The sequence below is a fragment of the Mchenga conophoros genome, linkage group LG1, assembly GCF_057382185.1.
Source record: "Mchenga conophoros isolate Kocher_MC1m ecotype Shallow Benthic linkage group LG1, M_conophoros_male_GT1.1, whole genome shotgun sequence".
In the NCBI taxonomy this organism is placed as follows: domain Eukaryota; kingdom Metazoa; phylum Chordata; class Actinopteri; order Cichliformes; family Cichlidae; genus Mchenga; species Mchenga conophoros.
Genome location: NC_140526.1, coordinates 39,240,192 through 39,262,823, shown reverse-complemented (window position 1 = coordinate 39,262,823; position 22,632 = coordinate 39,240,192). Strand labels below are relative to the sequence as shown.

The window sequence follows — 22,632 nt, the reverse complement described above, 5'->3', positions numbered from 1 at the left end:
GTTAATTAAGTTGAGTGGAGATGGTGGTTGAAGGATAGACGAGTCTCCGACGTGATCACAGTAACAGTGTTTCACCTGTGCTGCCGCTCGCTTTTACTCCCACCCCACCCCCAGCCTTCTCTACGTGCCTTCACACTTTATTACCACACATTAAAAAACCATATGGGTCGTAATCGAGCTTAATAAATGTCAGCGTCGTAGCTCGCACGGGGACGGCCGGGGTTCAACGTCTGTTTGTCTTGTACATGAGTTTAATTAGCCTCTGCCATGCTACAGTGTGTGCCCGATTGTGTGAGGAGATGAAAATGAGGCTAATTAGATGTGATAGCAGGAGGCTGGGCTGATGTGCTGCACCTGCAGCCATCCTGCTTTGAGAGCGCTTGTGGGAGGTGGGAACATGCACACCTCGTTACCTAAAGTGTGCTGACCATAGATTGCATCGCTATAATGTTAAAAATACTGACCAGTGAAAGGTATAACACCAAGACGTGTACCTCCTACCTGAACATTGTCGCAAACTAAGCACACTGGTGGCATTTACACTGTCCTGTGGGAAAGTGCAACTAGACTGAGGAACAACAAAGAGTTCATGGCATTGGCCTCCCAACACATCAGATAGCAATCCAAACAATCATCATGTGCCAGGACAAGCCTGATCCACCGGGACCTCACTCCATATCCCTGACAACGGAAAGGATCTGATGGAGAATTTGTCAGAACAAGTTCCCGGGAGAACCCCAGAGCTCCTGGGTTCATTCACGCTCCAACTGGTCAGAGCTGTTATGAGAAGCACACAATATTTAATCCTGGTAGTTTTAATGGCTGATTGTTGCACAGACAAATCGATGAGATGACGACAACAAAAAATCTGCAGTAAGGTTAGGGTTAACCGCCACCAACATTAGCAGGACGCTTACATTAGAGCTGCTTATTGTGTGTTTTGTTTGGGTTTCTGGCAATGTGTGGAATTACCACAATTAGGGAGGGGATAGGCTAACATATGAAACAGGACATGGCTGCCGTGTGATGCATTTATTTCAATAAAGTAACTGTATTCTAATTATAACTTATTTAAGCGGTAACTGTAACAGAATACAGTTACTCATATTTTGTGTTTTAAATATGTAACGCTGGTACATGTACTCTATTACTCCCCAACACTGCCTGCAGGCAAGATTTTTGAACGTTGGCAGTGCAAATTGCATATTTTCCACACAATTCCATAACTTCCAGCTCTGTCACAGGGAAAGGAGTGAGCCGTGTGGGAGAAATAAATGAGGATCCATGTGAAGGTGGTTTATTGTAACATAAAATACAAGGAGAAAATGGCAAAACAGAGCTAAAGCTAAACTGTACTGGGACAAAACTAAACTACAAAACAGCAAACACAGGGAGACAATCTGAATACACTCACATGAGACACAGACCTTCGCAATAAAACAGGAAACCCCTTCACAAAGACGCAGACTAAACACAGAAGTGAACCTACACTAAACATAAGACACAAACCCTAAAAACGAATAAACAGAAACAGAGAATTCTAATAATAATCAACAAAGCGCAGAAAATAATCCATGATGCAAAAATAAACCAAAACATAAGAAACTCAGACCCAGCACCGTGACAATTACCAGCATTGACAACGCAGGCAGCTTCAGATATGAAGTAAGACTTGTTTTTCATTTTCTTTCTTTCTTTTTTTTTTATTGGAAATGCAAATAAATGTAGAAAAACTTGATTGCATTTTATATTATCTTCCATAGACCATGTGACCATTGTGAGGAAAAGTTTTTACATTTAACACTTCATTCATAAAGTGACCAGAACGTTGTCCAGCGGGAAAAAGAACCTTTTTTTCTCTCATTTCTTAACTTTGTCATTCCGAGTGCATTTGACAGCTAGCCTGTTGTTTTCTGTTTTTTACTATCACACAGTAAAGCTCTGTACTGCAGACCAGTAGTAACTGCTTTACAGCTGATTTTAACCTCATCATGTCAGCATCTTTGCAGATTCTTTCAGTATTACTGTTGACATGGATATTTCTCATTACTAATCTTGACTTTCAAATATGACAGCAGCTCGCCTGGTATTTTGAAAAGCCATTTAATTAAACTCATGGACAGTTTTTTTTTGGAGAGCTGGTCTCACTTGAGTTTGCTTCATTGGGCTCTATTTGCATTTGTGCAAAAAAAGAAAAAGGTTAATAATTATTTTTAGTTTGCTTTGAGGGCTGAGAGAGACCGAGCATAAAACACACTGAGTACATCCTTGGCCTCTTTTACTGCCTCCCGTTTCTACCTCGACCACACATAGACATGTTGCAAGGGTGTCTGTTGAAACAGTGATGATTAGAGGGAGGGCAAAATGATCAATATTATTATTTTCTGTTAATGCAGCTTAAATTTCTTATATCAGAACGATTAAAATCAAATGTTTTATGCCTTTGCAGCCAACAGAGATGGATTTAACCCTGAAAAATTAACCTGATGATATAAAGAAATGCGTCACCTTTCTCACCAGCTTTGGGAGAACAGTTGCAGGTTAACCAGAAGAAAGGGAAACGCTGGCGTGGTCTGGGAAACAAATACTCCAAAGATTAAAGGAAATTCTTCTCTTATTTGTTTGCTGCAGCCAGCACAGCTCACTGTGACCGAGCTTTGATAGAAACAGAATGTCATTTTCAGGCGTCCTCTGCCTGCTCTCTCAGACCTGTCACATCACCCTAAGCAGGAACACCAGAGGATCACTCCCATCTCAGGCCAGCCTGTTGACACATAAAGAGCAGGAAGCGTGTCGCGAGGACAGAGTGAGTGATGACGGACTGATGGCATTTATGTGTTCTCCTGCTTAAAGCACAGCAGTGATGAGACTCTGCAATCAATAGATGTCAGTGGTGTAGTGTAGATCCCCACTGACTTCAACACTCAAAACGGCAACAATCAAGCAACTCCCCTTTAAGAAAGCACTCGGTGACAGTGGAAAGGAAAAACTCCTTTTTAACAGGAATAACAGGCTCGGGGAGGGACGGCCATCTGCCTCGACAGACAGCTGATCATCAGTTGTTGTACAGGTCAGGCGCTCACAGTGTAATCAAGTCAGAGTGTGACACACTGAGCTGTCTCACAGTTCAGTTTTATTTATACAACAGCAGTCGCCTCCAGAAGGTAAGGAATACGTATCCGAGTATCCGTAATTGATTGATTGTAATCTGTGTGCCACGTCCAGATCAATGTGTAACTTTTATGCAATGAGTGTTTTTTGTGTATTTTTGGTGACATGGAGAAGGTAAAACATGCCTTTATTTCAACATGGCTTGACTGCTGTAATGCTGTTTTTCTGGAGTCAGCCAACGATCTCTTGCTCGTCTTCAGCTCATTCAAAATGCTGCCGCCCGCCTCTTAACTGTTACCCACAGCAATGAACGTGTAACATCTGTCCTGTCTTCTCTTCATTGGCTTCCTGTTCGTCACAGAATTAATTTCAAAGTCCTAACACTGGTTTATAAATGCCTTAATGGTCTTGCTCCCCCATACCTTTCTGAGTTACTTCAGCCTTATATTCCTTCACGGACCCTCAGATCAGCTGACCAGCTGCTGTTGGTTGTCCCAAAATCAAGGCTTAAACGTAGAGGAGAACGAGCCTTTTCAGTTATGACCCCAAAACTTTGGAATACGCTGCCTTTAAATATTAGACGGGCACCTTCGTTTCCTGTTAAAATGCTTTTGAAAACACACCTTTTTTCGATAGTGTTCAGACTGGCTTGAGTTGAAATGGTTTCTATGTGTTTTATTATGTTTTATGTGAGTGTCAGTGGTTGTATGTTTTGTTTCTGTACAGCACTTTGGGCAAACTTTTTGTCTTTAAACGTGCTATATAAATAAACTGGATTTGGATCTTCTGTCTAAAACTGCAATAAATCAAACTACCATTAAAAATGAGAGATTGTGATTTCTTTGTCCCCCTATGGATTCAGCATTCATCGCCCTCTGGTGGTTTCCTTCCTGTGTGATAAGCTTTGAATGTTTTCTGCTTTCAGACTGGATTGTCTGACTCGACATCACTCTTGTTCCCCGTTTAGCGATCTGTCCACAGGATTTACATTAGAGCAGCAGACATAAATGGCTCCGAGATGCTTAATAAGATATCAGACTGTGGGTGTCCACAGAGAAAATAGTGCTATACTTTACTTTGTGCAGCACAGAGGTCTAAACTCTGTTTACCCTCCGGCCTGCTGAGGTGCCAACTGGCAGTAAATCCTGAGCACAGCAGGCAGGTTAGCACTTAAACAGCTTTGGGCAACATCTGTGCAACTACTGTATCATTTCATGACACTCACCTGCTGGCAACAATGATTTAAAGCTCCTCTCATATAATCTGCTGTTATGTACTCTTCTGCAACACGTGTTTTGCAGGTTTTTTGGTGGGGCTTGTTTTTTAGATAATAAAATATCACTCAAACAAAATAAAGACATTCATAGCGATGTGTGTGCATATTTGAAATGAGGCAGCCAGTTGATTCTGCATTCAGACTGCTTCCTGTGAATCGGTCAAATACTGGAGTCCTTCATCTAACACGAAAACATGTTTTTGTCCGAACATTCGTCCATCTCTTCAAATCAGGAGACTCAAAAACTGAAATGAGTCATCGAGCGTTTTGCTGTTCAGATGTGTAATCACACACTGAGCTGGACGCAGGATGAGTAATCCCTGCTCTGACAGTTCAAAATAAATATATAGAAACATCCTCAGGTGTCTGAGATGTGCAGGCGCCGTTTATCGCAGCCGTCGCAGAAACGTGTCTGTTTGTGTGGCACGTTAACAGTCACCTCTGTGGTATCACGTCAGCTTTTAAAGTTAGACAAATGTACAAGCTGAAAGTGTGAGAAACTTTTAGCCCTCATTATGAGTGTTGTTATTCAGAACATCGGGCTGTCTGCTTCCATCTTTTTGAATCTTTTTCTTGTGTTTGTCTTCAGGTGGAGCGGGAGATAGCTATTCTCAAACTCATAGAGCATCCTCACGTTTTAAAGCTGCACGACGTCTACGAAAACAAGAAATACCTGTGAGTATACCCCTCCCTCAGTCAACACTGTTGACACACTCTTTTTTTAAAATATAATGTGTGAAAATACAGTTTTGTTTTTCTTTATTGTTTAACAGAGTTAGGAGAGTTTGTAGGCTTTGAATATAGCAGGTACTGCGTTAAAGCAGCGGTCCCCAACCCCCGGGCCTCGGACCGGTACCGGTCCGTGAGTCGTTTGGTACCGGTCCATGAGAGTTGAGGCTCAGGTGTGAAATGTATGGTTTTCAGGGTTTTTATCAGTTTTCAGCGTTATTTTGTTATCATTTTTATCGTTTTTATCGTTTTTATTGTTAACTCGGTTTTCCTGGGTCTTTTCACCTGTGTTATGAATAAATCTTCTTTTTTTCGGTACCGGTACTAGTTTTATTTTGTTGTATTTATCCACGACACCTTAAAGGCCGGTCCGTGAAAATATTGTCGGGCATAAACCGGTCCGTGGCGCAAAAAAGGTTGGAGACCGCTGCATTAAAGTGCTCGTCCAAATGTTAATGTATCCAGGAGAACTTTAGCTTTGAACTTTTTAACTCGCGCTGCCACAAGTTTCAAATAAAACTGACTGATAAGTGTGAAGTAGTCAGACTCGAACGTCAAGGAACGTGATGGGGAAGCAGACTTAGGTTTCCAGAGGTGAGCAATTTATTTACAGTGAACTCCATCTTACGTGAAACTTAACAAAACTTCCCCCCAAAGTAACTAAATTAACAAAACTCAAAGTACATGGATGCAGCAACACAGCTCACCTCTCCTCCCTCAGTCTGGCAGAGACTGGCTGTGTATAGGCCCATCAATTTCCCTTCAGTTAGTGCAGCCAGTGCCACTCACTAGAGCTGACCGACCTAAAACTCTACACAGATGACTAAGAATGACAAAAACCTCCTCTCGCTTCTGATTAGCACATTTACACAGCTAAACGGCTCTATTTATAAAAACAAAAGATTCAACAAATCCATTCGGACCTGGAAACAAACAAAAGGAAGCATTTCTATGGTAGAAGAAACCCCTCCTCTTGGTTCAACCTGCTGATGTCATATCTGACATCATCAGCACTTTAAAATGAGGAAATGCTAGGCGGGCCTTTCCCCACACCTGACCTGCATGAAGACTGAAAGAAAGAACAAAGTATGAACAAATGACTTAATCTGCAACATAATAAAATATAAAGAAACGTGTAACTGAGTATTTACCTTAATTTGCCAGCAACAGAACGCTTGCACAAACAAGCTCAGGTTAGTCGGACAGCAGTGTTACTTTGATACAATAATGTGCATAACGTGCAAGAAAAGTCAACACATCTGGGACCCGTGGAGAGCATTACAATTGCTCATCTACTTTGTCACAATGAGCATGATGCCAACTCAAATTAACAACAGCACGAAGGCCTTTCATCAGTCCGCTTAAACCTGAAGAAATCGAACCCATTCATCCAGAGTTGAGTTATAAAAATATAAATATATAAAATGCTAATCTAGTAAGTAAATGTGGTGTATTGTTAAAATGAATATAGTCATTATTAGACACATTCATTTTCAAATTATGGGTAATAAATTTATTCATATTTTTTTAGATTAAGTCATTCATTCATCCTCAACTTCAGGCCTCAAAGATGATTCAGACACGGTGTCCATAAACAAGCTTGGAAACTGTTGCTATTGTGAATCCACAGAGAACGATGCTACACTCTCATATTAGGAGAATTGTAATTTTGCGACGGCTCTTTAACGGCTGACAAACAGCACTGATAAATCAAACGTCTAACTAACAGTCGGCAGCACTGTACAACAGTACAACGTTTACACGAGCAGCAATCTGAGCTCCGGGATTTGATTAGAAATGCTTCTTTGGTTCCCGTCACTTTAACCGGCCCCCGGCGACTCAAGCGTTCGTGTACGGGTTTTATTGTATACATTAATCTCATGCATGTGATGGCTGCGCTCCAGTGGCGTGGCTTAATATGTTGTTCAATAATTGATAAAGGTGCTGCTGTCAAATGGAGCGGGAATTTGTTTTCTTAATGTTGCGAGGACGGGGACGAATGGTCATCATGGATGCAAACAGTTTGAAATTCTCACACTCACAAATCACGCCCGAGCGTGTTTTTAATTTAAATAGCTGTGATGGGTAAATGCTTGAGCAGATCCCTTAATCTGCTAATAAATCAGGCCCCGGGGAAGACGGGCTGCAGGAGGAGCCGGCTCAGCACAGGAGATGGATAAAACCACAAACCCACATGGGTTGTGGATTTTCTCAGGGATTTATGTTGTGCATCAATGTGGTGACTGCAACACATCACAGCTAAATACTCTTTAGTTTATAACCCAATTATTTCAATAATGCTTCTTTCGATTTGAGGTGAACATGAACCAGAGGATCTGTAGGGACTCGGATGGGAAGTACATTTAATGTAATGTTACATGATTGGAGGTTCTTTACTAACAAAACTGTGGGAGATCTTTTAGTTTTGGTCCAGTAAATTACACAGATTTCTGTTATCGTGTGTTTTACTTTACTATTTTATAGCAAAAATTGCGACGGCTGAAATAAGGTTTGTCATCTCAGGTTGTGTTACATTTCTAGGCAGCAATCAAACTGAAAGCGACTGACCACGAGAGGTCGCTTTTCTCGAATTGTTTCTATCTGCAGAAACATTCTGGCTAATCCGAGGCGTGTTTTCAACACATTACTGATTAGTTCAACACACAACTAATCATTCCCTTTATATGTCTATGCGTCTTCTTACTTTGCCTTGGAGTTAGGGCTGCTCAATTAATCGAATTTTAATCACGATTACGATCTGGGCTTTCAACGATCATTAAAAATGACTGAGCCGATTATTAGCCCCTCCCTCATTTATCCGCGACACCTTAAAGGCCGGTCCGTGAAAATATTGTCCGTGGCGCAAAAAAGGTTGAGACCGCTGATTAAGAGGACCCGAGGGAAGCTCAGAAAGCTAAGCAGAAGTTATTTAGAGAGGAGAGTGACTGCCGTTGGTTGAAAAGAGAGGTTTAAAAAAAAAAAAAAAAACTTCAGTGGTGTTGCACACTATTTTATATTATTTTTTAAAGTCATTATTCAATAAATTGTTATCCCTTTAAAGCCGGTAAGAGCAGCACACTGTTTTGTGTAACTATTTTTAAATCCCTGTAGAACCTGAACCGTGTAAGCTAGCGCAATAATCTGTTTTGCATATGAAACTTACATCTTATGCCATCAGCTTCTCCTCGGTCACGGTTTCCTTCCACATAAATTGCATAAAAAGCGCTTGCAGGAACAAAAACATAATATTCCAGAAACACGCTTTGCCGATCCGATCAGCTGTTCGTAACACTTCGCACATTGAAACAGACTCACCGCTAACTATCACATGTCCGCCATTTCCTGCCCGAAACCGGAAGTGATGTCATTTTCGCGGAAAATGTAGTTTTTTTTTTTACTTGTAGGCCTTAAAAGCCTATACTGGTCATGTTTGACTTTTCTGAATAGTTTCTGGGATGCTTAGAACTCGAATTGCACTGCTGGAAATAGTTTATTTTTCTTTGCAAATTTGCATCATAGGATTGTTTTTGTTTTTCCTGCAGTATATAAAAATTGGTGTATCTCCAAAATAAAACTATGAAGACACTCAAAATAAAGTTCCTGTTGTTGTAAACTATTTTTTGCAACTTTTTTGTATTTAAAGTTTTGAGGGATAAGCCTCTTAAATTTCTCCAAGTAGAAATATATGTTAAAAAACAAAAACAATTTTCAATTTTTTTGTAGTTTATTGCACTTTTTTGCAATTAATGTAGTTACTATGGACTTAATGCATACATATTATTAAAATATGGGCTATAACAGTTGTATAGCAACTTGAAATGCTCCCACAAATGGCACTACAACATGTAAAAAATAATATAAGCTCTGGCGGACTTGGTTCTATAGTAGGTCTTAAAGGGTTAAATAAATATCGTCAAATAATCGAGATCTCAATTTCAGTGAAAATAATCGTGATTATCATTTTTGCCATAATCGAGCAGCCCTACTTGGAGTCACAACAAAAATGGAAAGCAGGCCGATGTTCGCACACATTGCAGAGGACGGGGTTCAGACGCACCCTAAACCATTGGTTGTGTGTCTTCACTCAAAGTGTTCGGCTAAAAGTCCCTCACACTTTCAGCTTCTACATTTGGCTAAGTGGCACGATGTCACATGCACGTGGTAGTGGTCACACAAACATTTCTGCGACAGTTGTGATAAAGACTTGCAGCTGCAACACAATTTATTAACCTTCACTTCATCACTTCAAGATAATGATCTTATCTTTTGGAGGGAAGCAGCAGAAAACAATGAATTCTTCTAGGAGACGGTTCTTTAAGAACCCCACGTTGCAGACACGTGGCCAAAGACTTCTTACTAATTTATGGCTGTGGGTTGTTTTGGCTTTGTTCCTTATATGTAGTGAGCTGTCAGGACAGGTTAGTATATTAATTACAACAAAAAGTGGTCATGTTGAAGGTTTCTCTAAAATATTATTATAAAAAGAAAATTGGGCTAAAAATGTGTTTATGGTGATCAAACTGCATCTCAGTAGCCCTAAAAACTGGCTTTTGTTACAATGTGGGAAACTCCATTATCAATCAGACATTAACTGTCCAGGTTCTCAGTCACCATCAGTGACAACTCTAACTGCACAAAAAGCCAGTTTTTCAGTTCAATTCAATCCAGTTTTATTGATATGAACAGTCACCTCGAGCAGAATGATTACTCTCTTTGTGTTGGGAGAACAATTGAAAACATTTACATCTTCTAATAGGGTTAAAACTGCTGATGACATCACAGGGTTAAAATGCTAATGTATAACTGTAATACTAATGTACAGCAGTCCCTCGTTTGTCGCGGGAGTTACGTTCGAAAAATAACCCACGATAAGTGAAATCCACGAAGTAGCCAACTTTATGTTTTTTACAATTGTTATAGATGTTTTAAGGCTGTAAAACCCGTCACTACACACTTTATACACTTTTCTCAGACAGGCGTGAACATTTTCTCTCTTGTTTACTCACAAAGTTCAAACCTTCGTAGAAAAAGAAGTCCAGTGTTATAGAATGAAACCAAAGGCTCCCGCAGGTGACGACGTTTCGTCGACATTGTTGTTTGTTGGGGAGAAAACTTACAAACACACAGTGCAGCACTTCAGAGTCGCACTGCTAGGATCGAAGATTTATGTAAATTTGACAAACTGAACACATTCTGTACTGTACAGGAGACACGGCACAAGATTGATTGACGGTGGTCTACAGCCAATCAGGACGCAGAACACAACGCGCTGTAAACATAAATAAATAGAAAATAGAAAGTATGCAAAATTGCACAAAAAACCCGCAAAACAGCGAAGCCGCGAAAGGTGAACCGCGATTTAGCGAGGGACCACTGTAGACATGACTGCAGCAGTAACTGCTCCTTGTTTTACTGGTATTGCAGGTTTCAGAGGTTTCCCGTCACATGTATTTGGCCTCTGTCTTCTTTTGCAGATACCTGGTGCTAGAGCATGTGTCTGGTGGGGAGCTTTTTGATTACCTGGTGAAGAAAGGCCGGTTAACACCGAAAGAGGCTCGAAAGTTCTTCAGACAAATCATCTCCGCTTTGGACTTCTGCCACAGCCACTCCATATGGTTTGTCACTCAGAGACAAATATTGGGTTTTATCAGAGGGTTGGGTTTTAGCTAGGAGTGCTGGGGAGAAATGGACTTTCCATGTAACTCTGTTCTACAGGGCAAACATCAGGGTGCAGTAAAACAGATAATTTATCACAGCAATTTGTAATAATACATTTTCAAAATTACACCAGTGTGTGGGTGAGTCTCAGGTAGCTCCGCCCACACACATCAAACGGACCAGGCTCTGCTCTGAGCCATTATAAGTGCGACCATACACAATGAACTGATCTCGTTGCCTTTGCTCAAACGATGGGGACCAGGTCTGCAGCTACTCTCAGGAAGTTGCTGCCTTGAAAGCAACTTTGGTGTGTTAATACGGCAAAAATAGGACAGGCATCAGTCTGCTATCAGTGTGACTGAATGAGGTCAAAGGGCAAGTAAATGTAATCTGTTTGTATTAATACGCCAGTTAACTGTGATAAATCTGCAAAAATTGCAAGTCTGTGTCGGTTTCTTCAAATCTTTTGTCATCCTCACCCCACACAATTAAACAAAATGAAGTGCTCAGTGTCCAGCTGAGTCTCGTATTGCAAAGACATGTTGCAGATTTGAGGTCAGGCTGACTGCAGCGTGAGGGCAAAAATCTCTTTACCAAATGCAGTATCGTAAAACTGAGGCAGTCATAATGATAGTTAACAGAGTTCATTGCCCCGGCCTGCTTCTTCACCTTTGAGAGAATTTGCATTTAGTTTAATGTGCACTTAACGAACTAATAAAACGATCAAAGCATTCTTACTGTAGTTTATATTCTAGGGATTGTTTATGACTTTTCTATCGTTTCTACAAACACTGGAGTGTTTGCTCCATTCGGATGTGTGAAGAACGGGTTTCCTCCTGCAGCCTCTTTCCTCATCAGCTGCAGCCGGCGCTGACTTTAGAGGCTGCAGCTCCTCTCGATCTCTTTTCATCTCTGAGACCACCTTTAGTTCCTCCACACATGACTGCAACACAAGAGCAATTGCACATCAAACATGTTCTGCCTTTGAGCCTCAGCGTTAGACATCAAGTGTTCGACTTTTAAGAAGCACATTTATTCTCCGCTGTGTGTTTTCTGTAAGAAAGACGCACAAAACTCGAGCTCTGTATGTCTGCGTTTTATGTCCCTCGCTGGTTTTAAGTAAAACTGTGGACTCGTATTTGACTCTTTCAGTCGCTGATGAGTTGCAATCACCTTGTCTTGATTACAGAAAACATTAAAGGCCGTTTCCCTGAGGAGGTCGGGACATGACTGCGAAAGCTGGCACAGCTCTGATGACCTTCTGTATTCACTACTTTGAGTCGAGCCTCTCGGGACAATTTAAAACTGCTAAACTGATCAGTGTGGAACAGATTCTTACAGTGCATGATCCTGGTGTACTGTAGAGGCACCAGTGTTCACACTGGGAACATCACAAAATGGGAAAATGAATGTTACATTTTTAAAAGATGGACGTCCCATCACGTGTTATTCTCTGCCGCCCTGGTTTAAAAGCATCAAGCTGATCTGGCTGTCACCATCACCCCTGTCCTAAAGCATAGCATGCTTCATCCTCCCACGTGACTTTAATCAGAACCATAATTTACAAAATCAATTTGTAGACTCGACTCTCTATAAGTAACGTGTTCACTGAGGTCACAGAGCAACTGAAGAGTCATTTTCCAATAGTACTTTGTAATGTCACCATTCCTGAAGGATCCTGTGGACCTCAGCGTGCAGACAATAAGACCTTGAATAAAGGTTAGAAACCAGTCTACGCTCCAGGTTCAATTATGTGTTTACTTGTTCTTTACTTGCCCTCAGACTGTTTAGCACCACCAGGGTTGCAGCTGAAAATATAAGGCCCATGTGCATGTAGAGTCATGGCTCCAGCTGGGCTCAGATTGTCTCTTATTATTTCCTCCTGTGATGTTTGTCCTGTTGAACAGAGTCATATAACCAATTCAAGTCCCTTGAAAAGCCACCACCAAGAAAATGTATCACGAGTAGACTCATGTAAGGATCTGTCTTTGCTGTTCTCTGGCAGCCACAGAGATTTGAAGCCCGAGAACTTGTTGTTAGATGAGAAGAACAACATCAGGATAGCAGACTTTGGCATGGCGTCTCTGCAGGTCGGGGACAGTCTGCTGGAGACCAGCTGCGGGTTAGTATTCAAGTTATTGACTTGCAAATTATACCAAGTGCATGTCTGACACATTATGCTTTGAGTTCTTTATAGCGAGCACCAAACATGAACATGCTGAACAGAACAATAGATGTTATTACTGTTCTAAATGTAATCCATGGTTATTATTTGCACATCTTGATTTGCATGACTTTAAATCCCTTTAACTCGCCAGTCTTTCCATTTACCTCTCAGCTGAAAACCTGCTTTAGCTCTTTGTTTCTGACTCTCTCGAGAGACATAATGGTTCACAGTGTCATTTTTCCAGCATCTTGTTAGAACCAGTTGCTAATGAAAAATGATTGTTCCAGCAGTAGAAACCTTTCCTAGTATTTTGTTGTGTAGTCTTTGTGGGCTCTACAGGATATGTGCTGGTCAGCTGTAGGCCAAGCAGCATTTCCCAGAGTCAGCCATGTGGAACGGCTAAAGCTTGGCTGCTCTGGCTCAGAAATGCTGCACAAAGCAGGAGGGAGACAAATCTCTGCAGTCCAAGTGCTCCAGTATACAAACATGTGGACAGTTTGACCCTGTGCTGTACATGTTGTGTGCTGGCTGTGTGTCCGAATCGCCAATAAAACAAAATATGATGTGGAAATGTTGGCAAATCTGACATGTGATGTACCGATACATGCTGAGTCTTTCTTTGGGGCGTACCTCATAGTCTGATAGGATGGATACTGGAAATCTTCCATATAACTGAACCAGTATAGGGCGTCCTTTACTTCTGGACCTAGTTTAGACTTCTGCACATGGATTTTTTATCTGCATATTTTCAGTAATTTATGGCTGTTTGCTGGGCATTCAGTGCAGCTGGCAGTACGCGTGCATCGATTGGATTCAGTGGGGCTTTCGAGTCGTTAATAGTCTTCAAGCTCACGCTGACACTGTGTCCGTGTTGGGGTCTGTCAGATTAGTCTTTCGCTGAGCGATCCTTTAAATATCTCTCGTAAGTCAAAAGATTCTTTCACTTCATGTGACGTTAATGGAATTCATTAAATGAGCAAGCTGCCTCCAGCAGGAAGGATGAAAATTAGCTCGGGTGTAATTAGATTGCAGTTAGTGTATTTTGACATGACTGTGTTTGAGTAGTTCAGATCGACTGGGTTTACATACATTATCATAATTAAGTATGTTGCGAGTGAAGATGGAGTGTGTGTTTACTCTGCGAGTTTAGATGGGATGCTGCTGGAAGAAGTCATGCTCTGTGCTTCGTTTATTCCATGATGAATCCGCACAGGGAAGCTCCAGAGTACAGTTAGTTCTGCTGCAATTGTGCAATTATTAGATTATTTAGAATGCAGACATGAGAGGAAATACTAGAGAAAAATGACCATGTTTCAAAAAGCAGAAAGTGCAATATTTAAACAGGAAGGCAAAGAGCACAGAGCCCATATTTTGGCACCGTGCATTGTCAGTACTTAACGCTTCCTTTGACTCTATCACAGCTCGTGGCGCTCTTTCTGCAGCACTTCAGATTCTTTCACTTTCTGGCATATTTTCGCTCATTGCTTCTGCAAGTGTCTGCTACGACCTTGAGATTCTTTATCCATCTTCCTGCACTGCTCTTTGAACACTCAAATTTTCACTGATGGGGGTTGTGAACTGTGAGAAACATGGCAAAACTTTTGTGCCTCTTCAGGTCGTCTGTTGTGGATTTTGAAGGATTATTGTTCTATTATAGAGGATTTTCTCTTTGAAATTGTCTTGCAAAGTCTGACAACCATCACAGCAGAGATGTCTGTCTTACTACAACCTTTTTATGAGTTTGTATAACTTTTGTTTAAAATTATTATTATTTTTTGCCGTGTGCTGGATGCTGCCGTGCGTTATCCAATAAGCCGAGCCACCACAGCACAAGATTCTGTTTTGAGGCTGTTCGATGTTATGTAATACTCTTTAAGCATAAAGAAATCTGTCATGCAATAAAGACTGATGTCATTATTTTAATGCATGTGAGGTAAAGACTTGCGTGTTTCAAGGAACTGCTATCCAGAGCATCAGCTGATACTTCCCCAGTGTATTTATTGTGCTTCATGTTGTATCCTGAATGGCCGCCTCTTCTTACAGATCTCCACACTACGCCTGCCCAGAGGTTATCAGGGTAAGTGCTCGCTCTCTTCTTGTCTGTCTCTTTCTTTCATTCAATAATAGGAGCTCTGAATCAGAGTGGCTCTTACATCACTGCTCCATCCTCTCTGCATTCACCAGGCTTCCTCGTTCCCTCTCATTTGTGCATCTCTATTGCCATATTTCTTTTTATTCCTACTTCCAGCTGCCCATACCTGTACATCTTCATAAAGTCAAGACTTTTTCAGTTTGATCCCTTTTTCTGTGATAGGGTCTTAGTTTTGATTATCATGGGGCACTTCTATCAACAGTATGCCCCGAGTGAGTGCTCTGTACTCTCTGAGGGAAAGGGTTGTAATCTGCATGGTTTATTTTTTTATTGAATATTTCTCCCAAGTCGAAAACACAAAGTTGCTGTTTAAAAATGACTGTTTCAAATGTAAGAAATAGACATTGTTTTTAGTGGACAGCAGCCCAGCTGTGTTTCTATGCTGTCAACATTCAAAATAGTTAAGCATTGAACACATGACTGTAAAATCAAACTGCGACAAAGGGCGGTACTTTGGTTCTTTTCAAGGTTTAACCCCCAAAACATCATTAATTATGAGCATTTGTGATTTAGTGTTGTTGTTTACTAATAATTCTTCATTAACAATTCTACAGTGGATGCAAAAGTATTCGGCCCCCTTGAACTTTCCCACATTTTGTCACATTACAGCCACAAACATGAATCAACTTTATTGGAATTCTACGTGAAAGACCAACACAAAGTGGTGCACACGTGAGAAGTGGAACAAAATCATACATGATTCCAAACATTTTTTACAAATAAATAACTGCAAAGTGGGGTGTGCGTAATTATTCAGCCCCCTGAGTCAATACTTTGTAGAACCACCTTTTGCTGCAGTTACAGCTGCCAGTCTTTAAGGGTTTGTCTCTACCAGCTTTGCACATCTACAGACTGAATCTTTGCCCATTCTTCTTTGCAAAACAGCTCCAGCTCAGTCAGATTAGATGCACAGCGTTTGTGAACAGCAGTTTTCAGATCTTGCCACAGATTCTCGATTGGATTTAGATCTGGACTTTGACTGGGCCATTCTAACACATGGATGTGTTTTGTTTTAAACCATCCCATTGTTTCCTGGCTTTATGTTTAGGGTCGTTGTCCTGCTGGAAGGTGAACCTCCGCCCCAGTCTCAAGTCTTTTGCAGACTCCAAGAGGTTTTCTTCCAAGATTGCCCTGTATTTGGCTCCATCCATCTTCCCATCAACTCTGACCAGCTTCCCTGTCCCTGCTGAAGAGAAGCACCCCCAGAGCATGATGCTGCCACCACCATATTTGACAGTGGGGATGGTGTGTTCAGAGTGATGTGCAGTGTTAGTTTTCTGTCACACATAGCGTTTTGCATTTTGGTCTCATCTGACCAGAGCACCTTCCACATGTTTGCTGTGTCCCCACATGGCTTGTGGCAAACTGCAAACGGGACTTCTTATGGTTTTCTGTTAACAATGGCTTTCTTCTTGCCACTCTTCCATAAAGGCCAACTTTGTGCAGTGCACGACTAATAGTTGTCCTATGGACAGATTCCCCCACCTGAGCTGTAGATCTCTGCAGCTCGTCCAGAGTCACCATGGGCCTCTTGGCTGCATTTCTGATCAGCGCTCTCCTCGTTCGGCCTGTGAGTTTAGGTGGACGGCCTTGTCTTGGTAGGTTTACAGTTGTGCCATACTCCTTCCATTTCTGAATGATGGCTTGAACAGTGCTCCGTGGATGTTCAAGGCTTGGGAAATCTTTTTGTAGCCTAAGCCTGCTTTAAATTTCTCAGTAACTTCATCCCTGACCTGTCTGGTGTGTTCTTTGGACTTCATGGTGTTGTTGCTCCCAATATTCTCTTAGACAACCTCTGAGGCCGTCACAGAGCAGCTGTATCTGTCCTGACATTAGGTTACACACAGGTGCACTCTATTTAGTCATTAGCACTCATCAGGCAACGTCTATGTGCAACTGACTGCACTCAGACCAAAGGGGCTGAATAATTACGCATACCCCACTTTGCAGTTATTTATTTGTAAAAATTGTTTGGAATCATGTATGATTTTCGTTCCACTTCTCACGTGTGCACCACTTTGTGTTGGTCTTTCACGTGGAATTCCAATAAAATTGATTCATGTTTGTGGCTGTAATGTGACAAAATGTGGAAAAGTTCAAGGGGGCCGAATACTTTTGCAAGCCACTGTATTTCTATAAATCTGGGACTACAAATGATTTTAGATGCTAATTTTATACATTTTTGAGAAATGAGGGCTGCGATTTTTGGTCAGTTAATGTGTTAAGGCCCAGAGCAGCCAGGGTGATGTTTGGGAAACATTTTAGGATGAAGCTCATCTCTGTGTGTGTCTGCATGTGTGCACCAGGGGGAGAAGTATGATGGGAGGAAAGCCGATGCGTGGAGCTGTGGAGTCATCCTGTTTGCACTTTTAGTGGTAAGTGACTTCTCCTACTGCACTGCAATGGCAGAAAATGGCCTGGACATTGTGCTTTTACAGTCATTTTGACACGCGTTTGGCATCTTCATGCAACAGCAGTGAAATTCATAACATTTCCAGACACAACCAAAATATTGAAGAGCTGCAAACATTGCAGAAAAAAGAAGCAAAAAGACAAAACACTGAGATTAAAAACAGCTACAATTGTGTGATAAATGACCATAAAGTATTACTAAGAGATGCGAAATGCCCACAAAGAAACCAAATAGTTTAAATATAATATGTAATGACAAACTGAACAAAAATACAAAAAGGTGCTAAACAAAATCAAAAACTCATGAAGAGGGATGCGAACAACTGTAAAAAGAGGGGCATCGTATCCACGAGGAAGCACAACAGAATCATAACATTAAAATAGTTACATTTTCTAAATCTGGCAACTCCTGATCTGATACAACATGACAAGGGAAAAAAACCAAAGGGGCGGAGTTAATTCAGCTTTTTCCTTGGCAAAGTATTTATACTGTATGCAGCCGGGATAAAGTAAAAAAGATCGTGAATTACTTCTGGACAAAGTAAATCACCTGATGGGAGCACTCTGCATCCTTTGGTACACCTGGAGTCTGTGGTTTCCACCAGCCAGGATTAAATTAAAGATGGGCTGCTGGAAACACAATGTGTACTGATAAAATATTAAAACCACATTATAAATAAAATGGGTACAGACAGGATGTTCTCCTTTCCTTTGTAACGGGCCTCTTTGTTCTAAATTGTGAATCGACAAATGACCGACTGCAGAAGAATGTTTCCACAACAGAAATCTGTGTTTCATAAGTGACAAAACACGGTGATCGATCATTTAAGGCCAGTCATAGGCTGGTGTGTGCAAATGTGGCTGCTGGTTGCATACATCTACATGCACATTATGTTCCTGTGCCGTAACGACCGTAGCTTTGCCTTTTCAGGAGAACTCTGTGGAATTTCTTGTGTTTGCAGTGACTGTTTATCTCTGCAGGAGATGCTAATAGCACATTTGTGAGTGAGAGTCCACCTCTGACCTTGGTTTGTCTCATTGTTCCCTCTTGCTTAAATGGCTAGCTTAAATGATTCGTTATTACTAAATATTATTATACCAGCATATCATATGTATGTGCACGTACAGCCTTGATGCCCTGAATCTAAATGAGACTTTAGTTCTTTAATCACTGTTTTGTTGAAACTAGTGCTGTCAGCGTTAACCTCGTTAAAATGACGTTAACGCCATAACCGCATTAACGCAACAAACCTCCGTTAGCGAGTTAGCACGGATCGCCCCGTGCGTGGGGCTGCACAGTGTTAACGAGCGATCCGCGCTAACCGCCTAACGTAGATTTGTCGCGTTAATGCGGTTATGGCATTAACGTCATTTTAACGAGGTTAACGCTGACAGTACTAGTTGAAACATGAGAAAATGCAGGTTAGAGAGCTCACTTTGTTTGGTTTGATCAAAGGATGCTCAATTTTAAAATGCGGTTAGAGATTCTGTCCGTCCATAAAATAATCAACTTATTCTTGTCAAGCTAATAGACATTTAGACCCGGACCACGTGTACGAGGCTTTATTATGGTAAATATGGCAGCTTGTATGTAGTTTGGCCATGGGTAAAACTGGGCCTCTGAAAAACTCTGGATTTTGTAAATTCCAGGTTGTGGGAAAATAAAATATTTATGTGGGGAAAATCCAGTTTATCCTAATATTGTTTTTTTCTTTCCCCTACAAAATGATTTGAATATGTCAGCTTTGCTTCGTGCGGACACATCACATACGAAGGCTTTTCATACCAGCAGCTCTGTAACGTGATAGTAGGGAGTAAATGACTGTTTGTTTTGGTGCCGTGTGAACACACGAGTGTTTTATCCTCTTGATGAAGATGGATCACATAACACAGTCATCATGTGAAGATAAATCTCTCCGCTGGTGTTGTTTTGATTACCACGCAGTGTCAGTGACCATCTAGCTTCATCCTGCTTGTTTTTTTTATGAGGAGGAAACGGTATCAGTCATCATGTTATTGAGCGTGCGCCCTAGCTGGAGAGCAGAGGCAGAGCCGGCTGGCTGCAGTACAGAGTGCCTCATCATCACTCACTCTGATGACTGATACCTCTCGCAAAACTGCCTCTGGTCACCTTCTTTGTCAAACGGCAGATTATCTCTCAGGGCACACCTGACAGGCCGGCTACATGACAACAGGCAGATGTCAGCGCTGGGCCATGTGATCTCGTGTTGCTGGTGTGATTTTAATACAGAACTGCTTAAACAAATAAATACAAAGAACCAGGATCTGCTGTGCTCGTTTTTAGCTCCATATCTTCATTCTTGGTAGTTTGCATGATTCACAGAGCAATCCACATATTAATAATGATAGTTTATTAATAATTATTGAGTAATTATTTAGGTTGTACCAGGCCTAGAGGCGACATCACTGCTCATCCACTAACTGAAAGCTACTTTAGCTCCTCCCCCTTTAAGGCTGTCACCACTTTCCTCTGATTGCCTTCTGCTCATCAACAGAAAGCTTAAGTAGCCAGTGGGCGGGGCTTCTGTGCTTCATGTGACCAACTGTAGATATCCACTCTCACTGACATTATGAAGATCTGGGAGTACAGAACAATCTGAAGTGGAGCGTTTACAGAATTGGGAAGACTTTAGACTCCAAAGGAGTATCTACAGCTATGCTGACCTTTATTAAGACCACGTTATTAAAAAGTAACCACCACTACAACAGGATGTATAACAGAAAATAAGGGATTGAAATGTGTAAATGTTTAGACGTTACCATTGTGCCTTTTCTCAGGGTGCTCTTCCTTTTGATGACGACAACCTGAGAAACCTGCTGGAGAAGGTGAAGCTGGGAGTTTTCCACATGCCTCACTTTATCCCTCCAGACTGTCAGAACCTTCTGCGTGGCATGATTGAAGTAGACCCCATCAAGAGGCTGACGGTAAGCTGCTGCAGTCTGCCCACGTCACATCACCCCCTGGCCCGATTCGTTATAGACCCGGAGAGGACTGAGGTCCTCCATCAGCGTGACTGTGGTCGCTTTGCATTTTTATGATCTCCGGCTGCTGCCTTAGGAACTACATGCTGCACTTGTGCTAAATTTAGCACATTTGCACTGTGACTGACCTTGCAGCTACTGTTCTTTCCTTTCATCTAAAACCAAAGATTTGTTTAGAAGACAATCATTGCAAATATAACAAAAGTACTGTTAGATAATCTGCTTTCACTTCATTTTCTTCTGCAGGTTAAGCAGCTGTGTTAGGCATCATACCGCAGCTGATAAATCTGTAACTCAAGAGTAAGAACAGCATAAAAGTGTAAAACGAAATCAAACACCAAAGAAATGATAAACAAGTCACAGAGAAACTATTTTTAAAAACTAGTTTTATAAAGAAGATTTGAAAGAAAAGGCTTTTAAACTTTTACACTGCGAACCTCCCTTCCTGCATCTGTTTCCCTTTATTCCAGCTAAGTCATAGCCTAGGTTTACTTCACTGCAGTTAGCCGGACGGTGGCTGTAGGGTCTGCTCCTGTTCATTGCTCCTGAGCTTTAAAAAGGCTGGAAAAAGCTGCAGCGTGCAGTTAACCAGCATGCTCACCAGTGTGCCTCGTTGTGGTGAAGTGGACACTGGATCCTGCAACTTAATGCTGTTTGATAAAGACGCCCATTCCCTGGATCTTCAGAGACCATTGAGCCTGCTCGTCTTTGTCAGTTTCACTTGGAAATCATTCATTAATGTTTATTTGTCCTTACAGTTGGAGCAGATCCAGAAGCATACGTGGTATATGTGAGTACAGACACTTGAGTTTATTTTCGTCTGCTTCTGTCTTGGTTCAGTGTGTACGTGCATGTCCGCTTAAAGTGATGTGATGAAAGAAAAACGCCACAGCAGATAATGCAGAATGAAAATAATAAGAGTGTTTTTTGAACTCTCTGATGGAGACCTCTCAGAGAGGAATCGTGTCCATTAGTCCTGAGAGTGAGAGCTGTGTTTGCTCCAACGTTGAGAGGCCAGATCATCAGGATGCTCTAATGCACCTCTGATTTCTAATGGATGTAATATTTCTGGATTTTAAAACTCAAATTATTTTGATTTGAAATCACACAGAGGGTCACACAGTTCAGTAAAACCTTATTTCACTGATTTTTGCCATCTTACTAAAGATTTTAGATTGAATTTTTGTGTCACCACCAAAACACCACCACCACCACTAAAACTCTTACTGTGTATAAATGTATCCTCTTATCAAAAGCAAGTCTTGCCAGATTTTTGGCCTGCTTGAAAAACCTCTGTGCATCTTTGGTTCGATTACTTTACTACTTACTAACTTTCCACCAAATTTAACTTTTCAAAAGCTTTTTCTGATCATTGAATTTAAGGACTGAGCTTCTCTTTTGTTGGGAAGCTTTAGTGTCTTCACCAGAGCGTTTGATTGTGCGGTTTATGTTGCAGAGCTGGAAAGAACGAGCCAGAACCCGAGCAGCCCATCCCCAGGAAGGTGGCCATCAGAACACTCGCTTCGGTCGAAGAGATCGACCCCGACGTCCTGGAGAGCATGCACTCCCTGGGCTGCTTCAGAGACAAGGACAAACTGACCAAAGATCTGCTGTCTGAGGAGTGAGTGACAATCAAGGGACGAGGGAGCAAAAAGTCATTTACAAAACCACACATGAAGCAGATTGAAAGGGTGGGAGGCGCTGAGACGGAGAAGAGAAATATATTAGAGACTGCTTGACAAACTGTCAGCTTGATGAATTATTTCATTTAATATCTTGCGATGATCAACCATCTTTTTGTTCCAGTCTCAACTGCTGGGTGCTCAGCTCACGGTCATCTCTCTTTGTCTCTACAGGGACAACCAGGAAAAGATGATCTACTTCTTGCTACTGGACCGGAAGGAGAGGTATCCCAGCCACGAGGACCAGAACCTGCCACCACGCAACGAGATCGGTAGGCCAGTCTAACCAATATCTGTCATTGGTCCATACATGAATGCCTCAATGACTATTTGGTGTTTTGCTAATATCTTTGGAACGCATGGTCATTAGCCCCACATGACTGAATTTTAATACCTTTGGTCATCCCCTTAACCCCTTAGGGTTTGGCTCAGCAGGTTTTGT

The 22,632-nt window shown here is 41.5% G+C and overlaps 1 protein-coding gene across 12 annotated transcripts in view; it reads left to right on the top strand.

Moving 5' to 3' along the window:
* Window positions 1-22,632, top strand: part of LOC146583803 (serine/threonine-protein kinase BRSK2-like) — a 157,463-nt gene that overhangs the window by 95,952 nt on the left and 38,879 nt on the right. For all 12 annotated transcript variants that reach the window (XM_085277712.1, XM_085277668.1, XM_085277694.1 and 9 more), the window contains exons 3-11: window positions 4,977-5,062; window positions 10,591-10,731; window positions 12,780-12,896; window positions 14,985-15,018; window positions 17,400-17,468; window positions 20,305-20,451; window positions 21,267-21,298; window positions 21,965-22,129; window positions 22,365-22,462. In XM_085277712.1, the coding sequence (XP_085133838.1) occupies window positions 4,977-5,062; window positions 10,591-10,731; window positions 12,780-12,896; window positions 14,985-15,018; window positions 17,400-17,468; window positions 20,305-20,451; window positions 21,267-21,298; window positions 21,965-22,129; window positions 22,365-22,462 (889 nt within the window). The remainder of the gene's footprint in view (window positions 1-4,976; window positions 5,063-10,590; window positions 10,732-12,779; window positions 12,897-14,984; window positions 15,019-17,399; window positions 17,469-20,304; window positions 20,452-21,266; window positions 21,299-21,964; window positions 22,130-22,364; window positions 22,463-22,632) is intronic.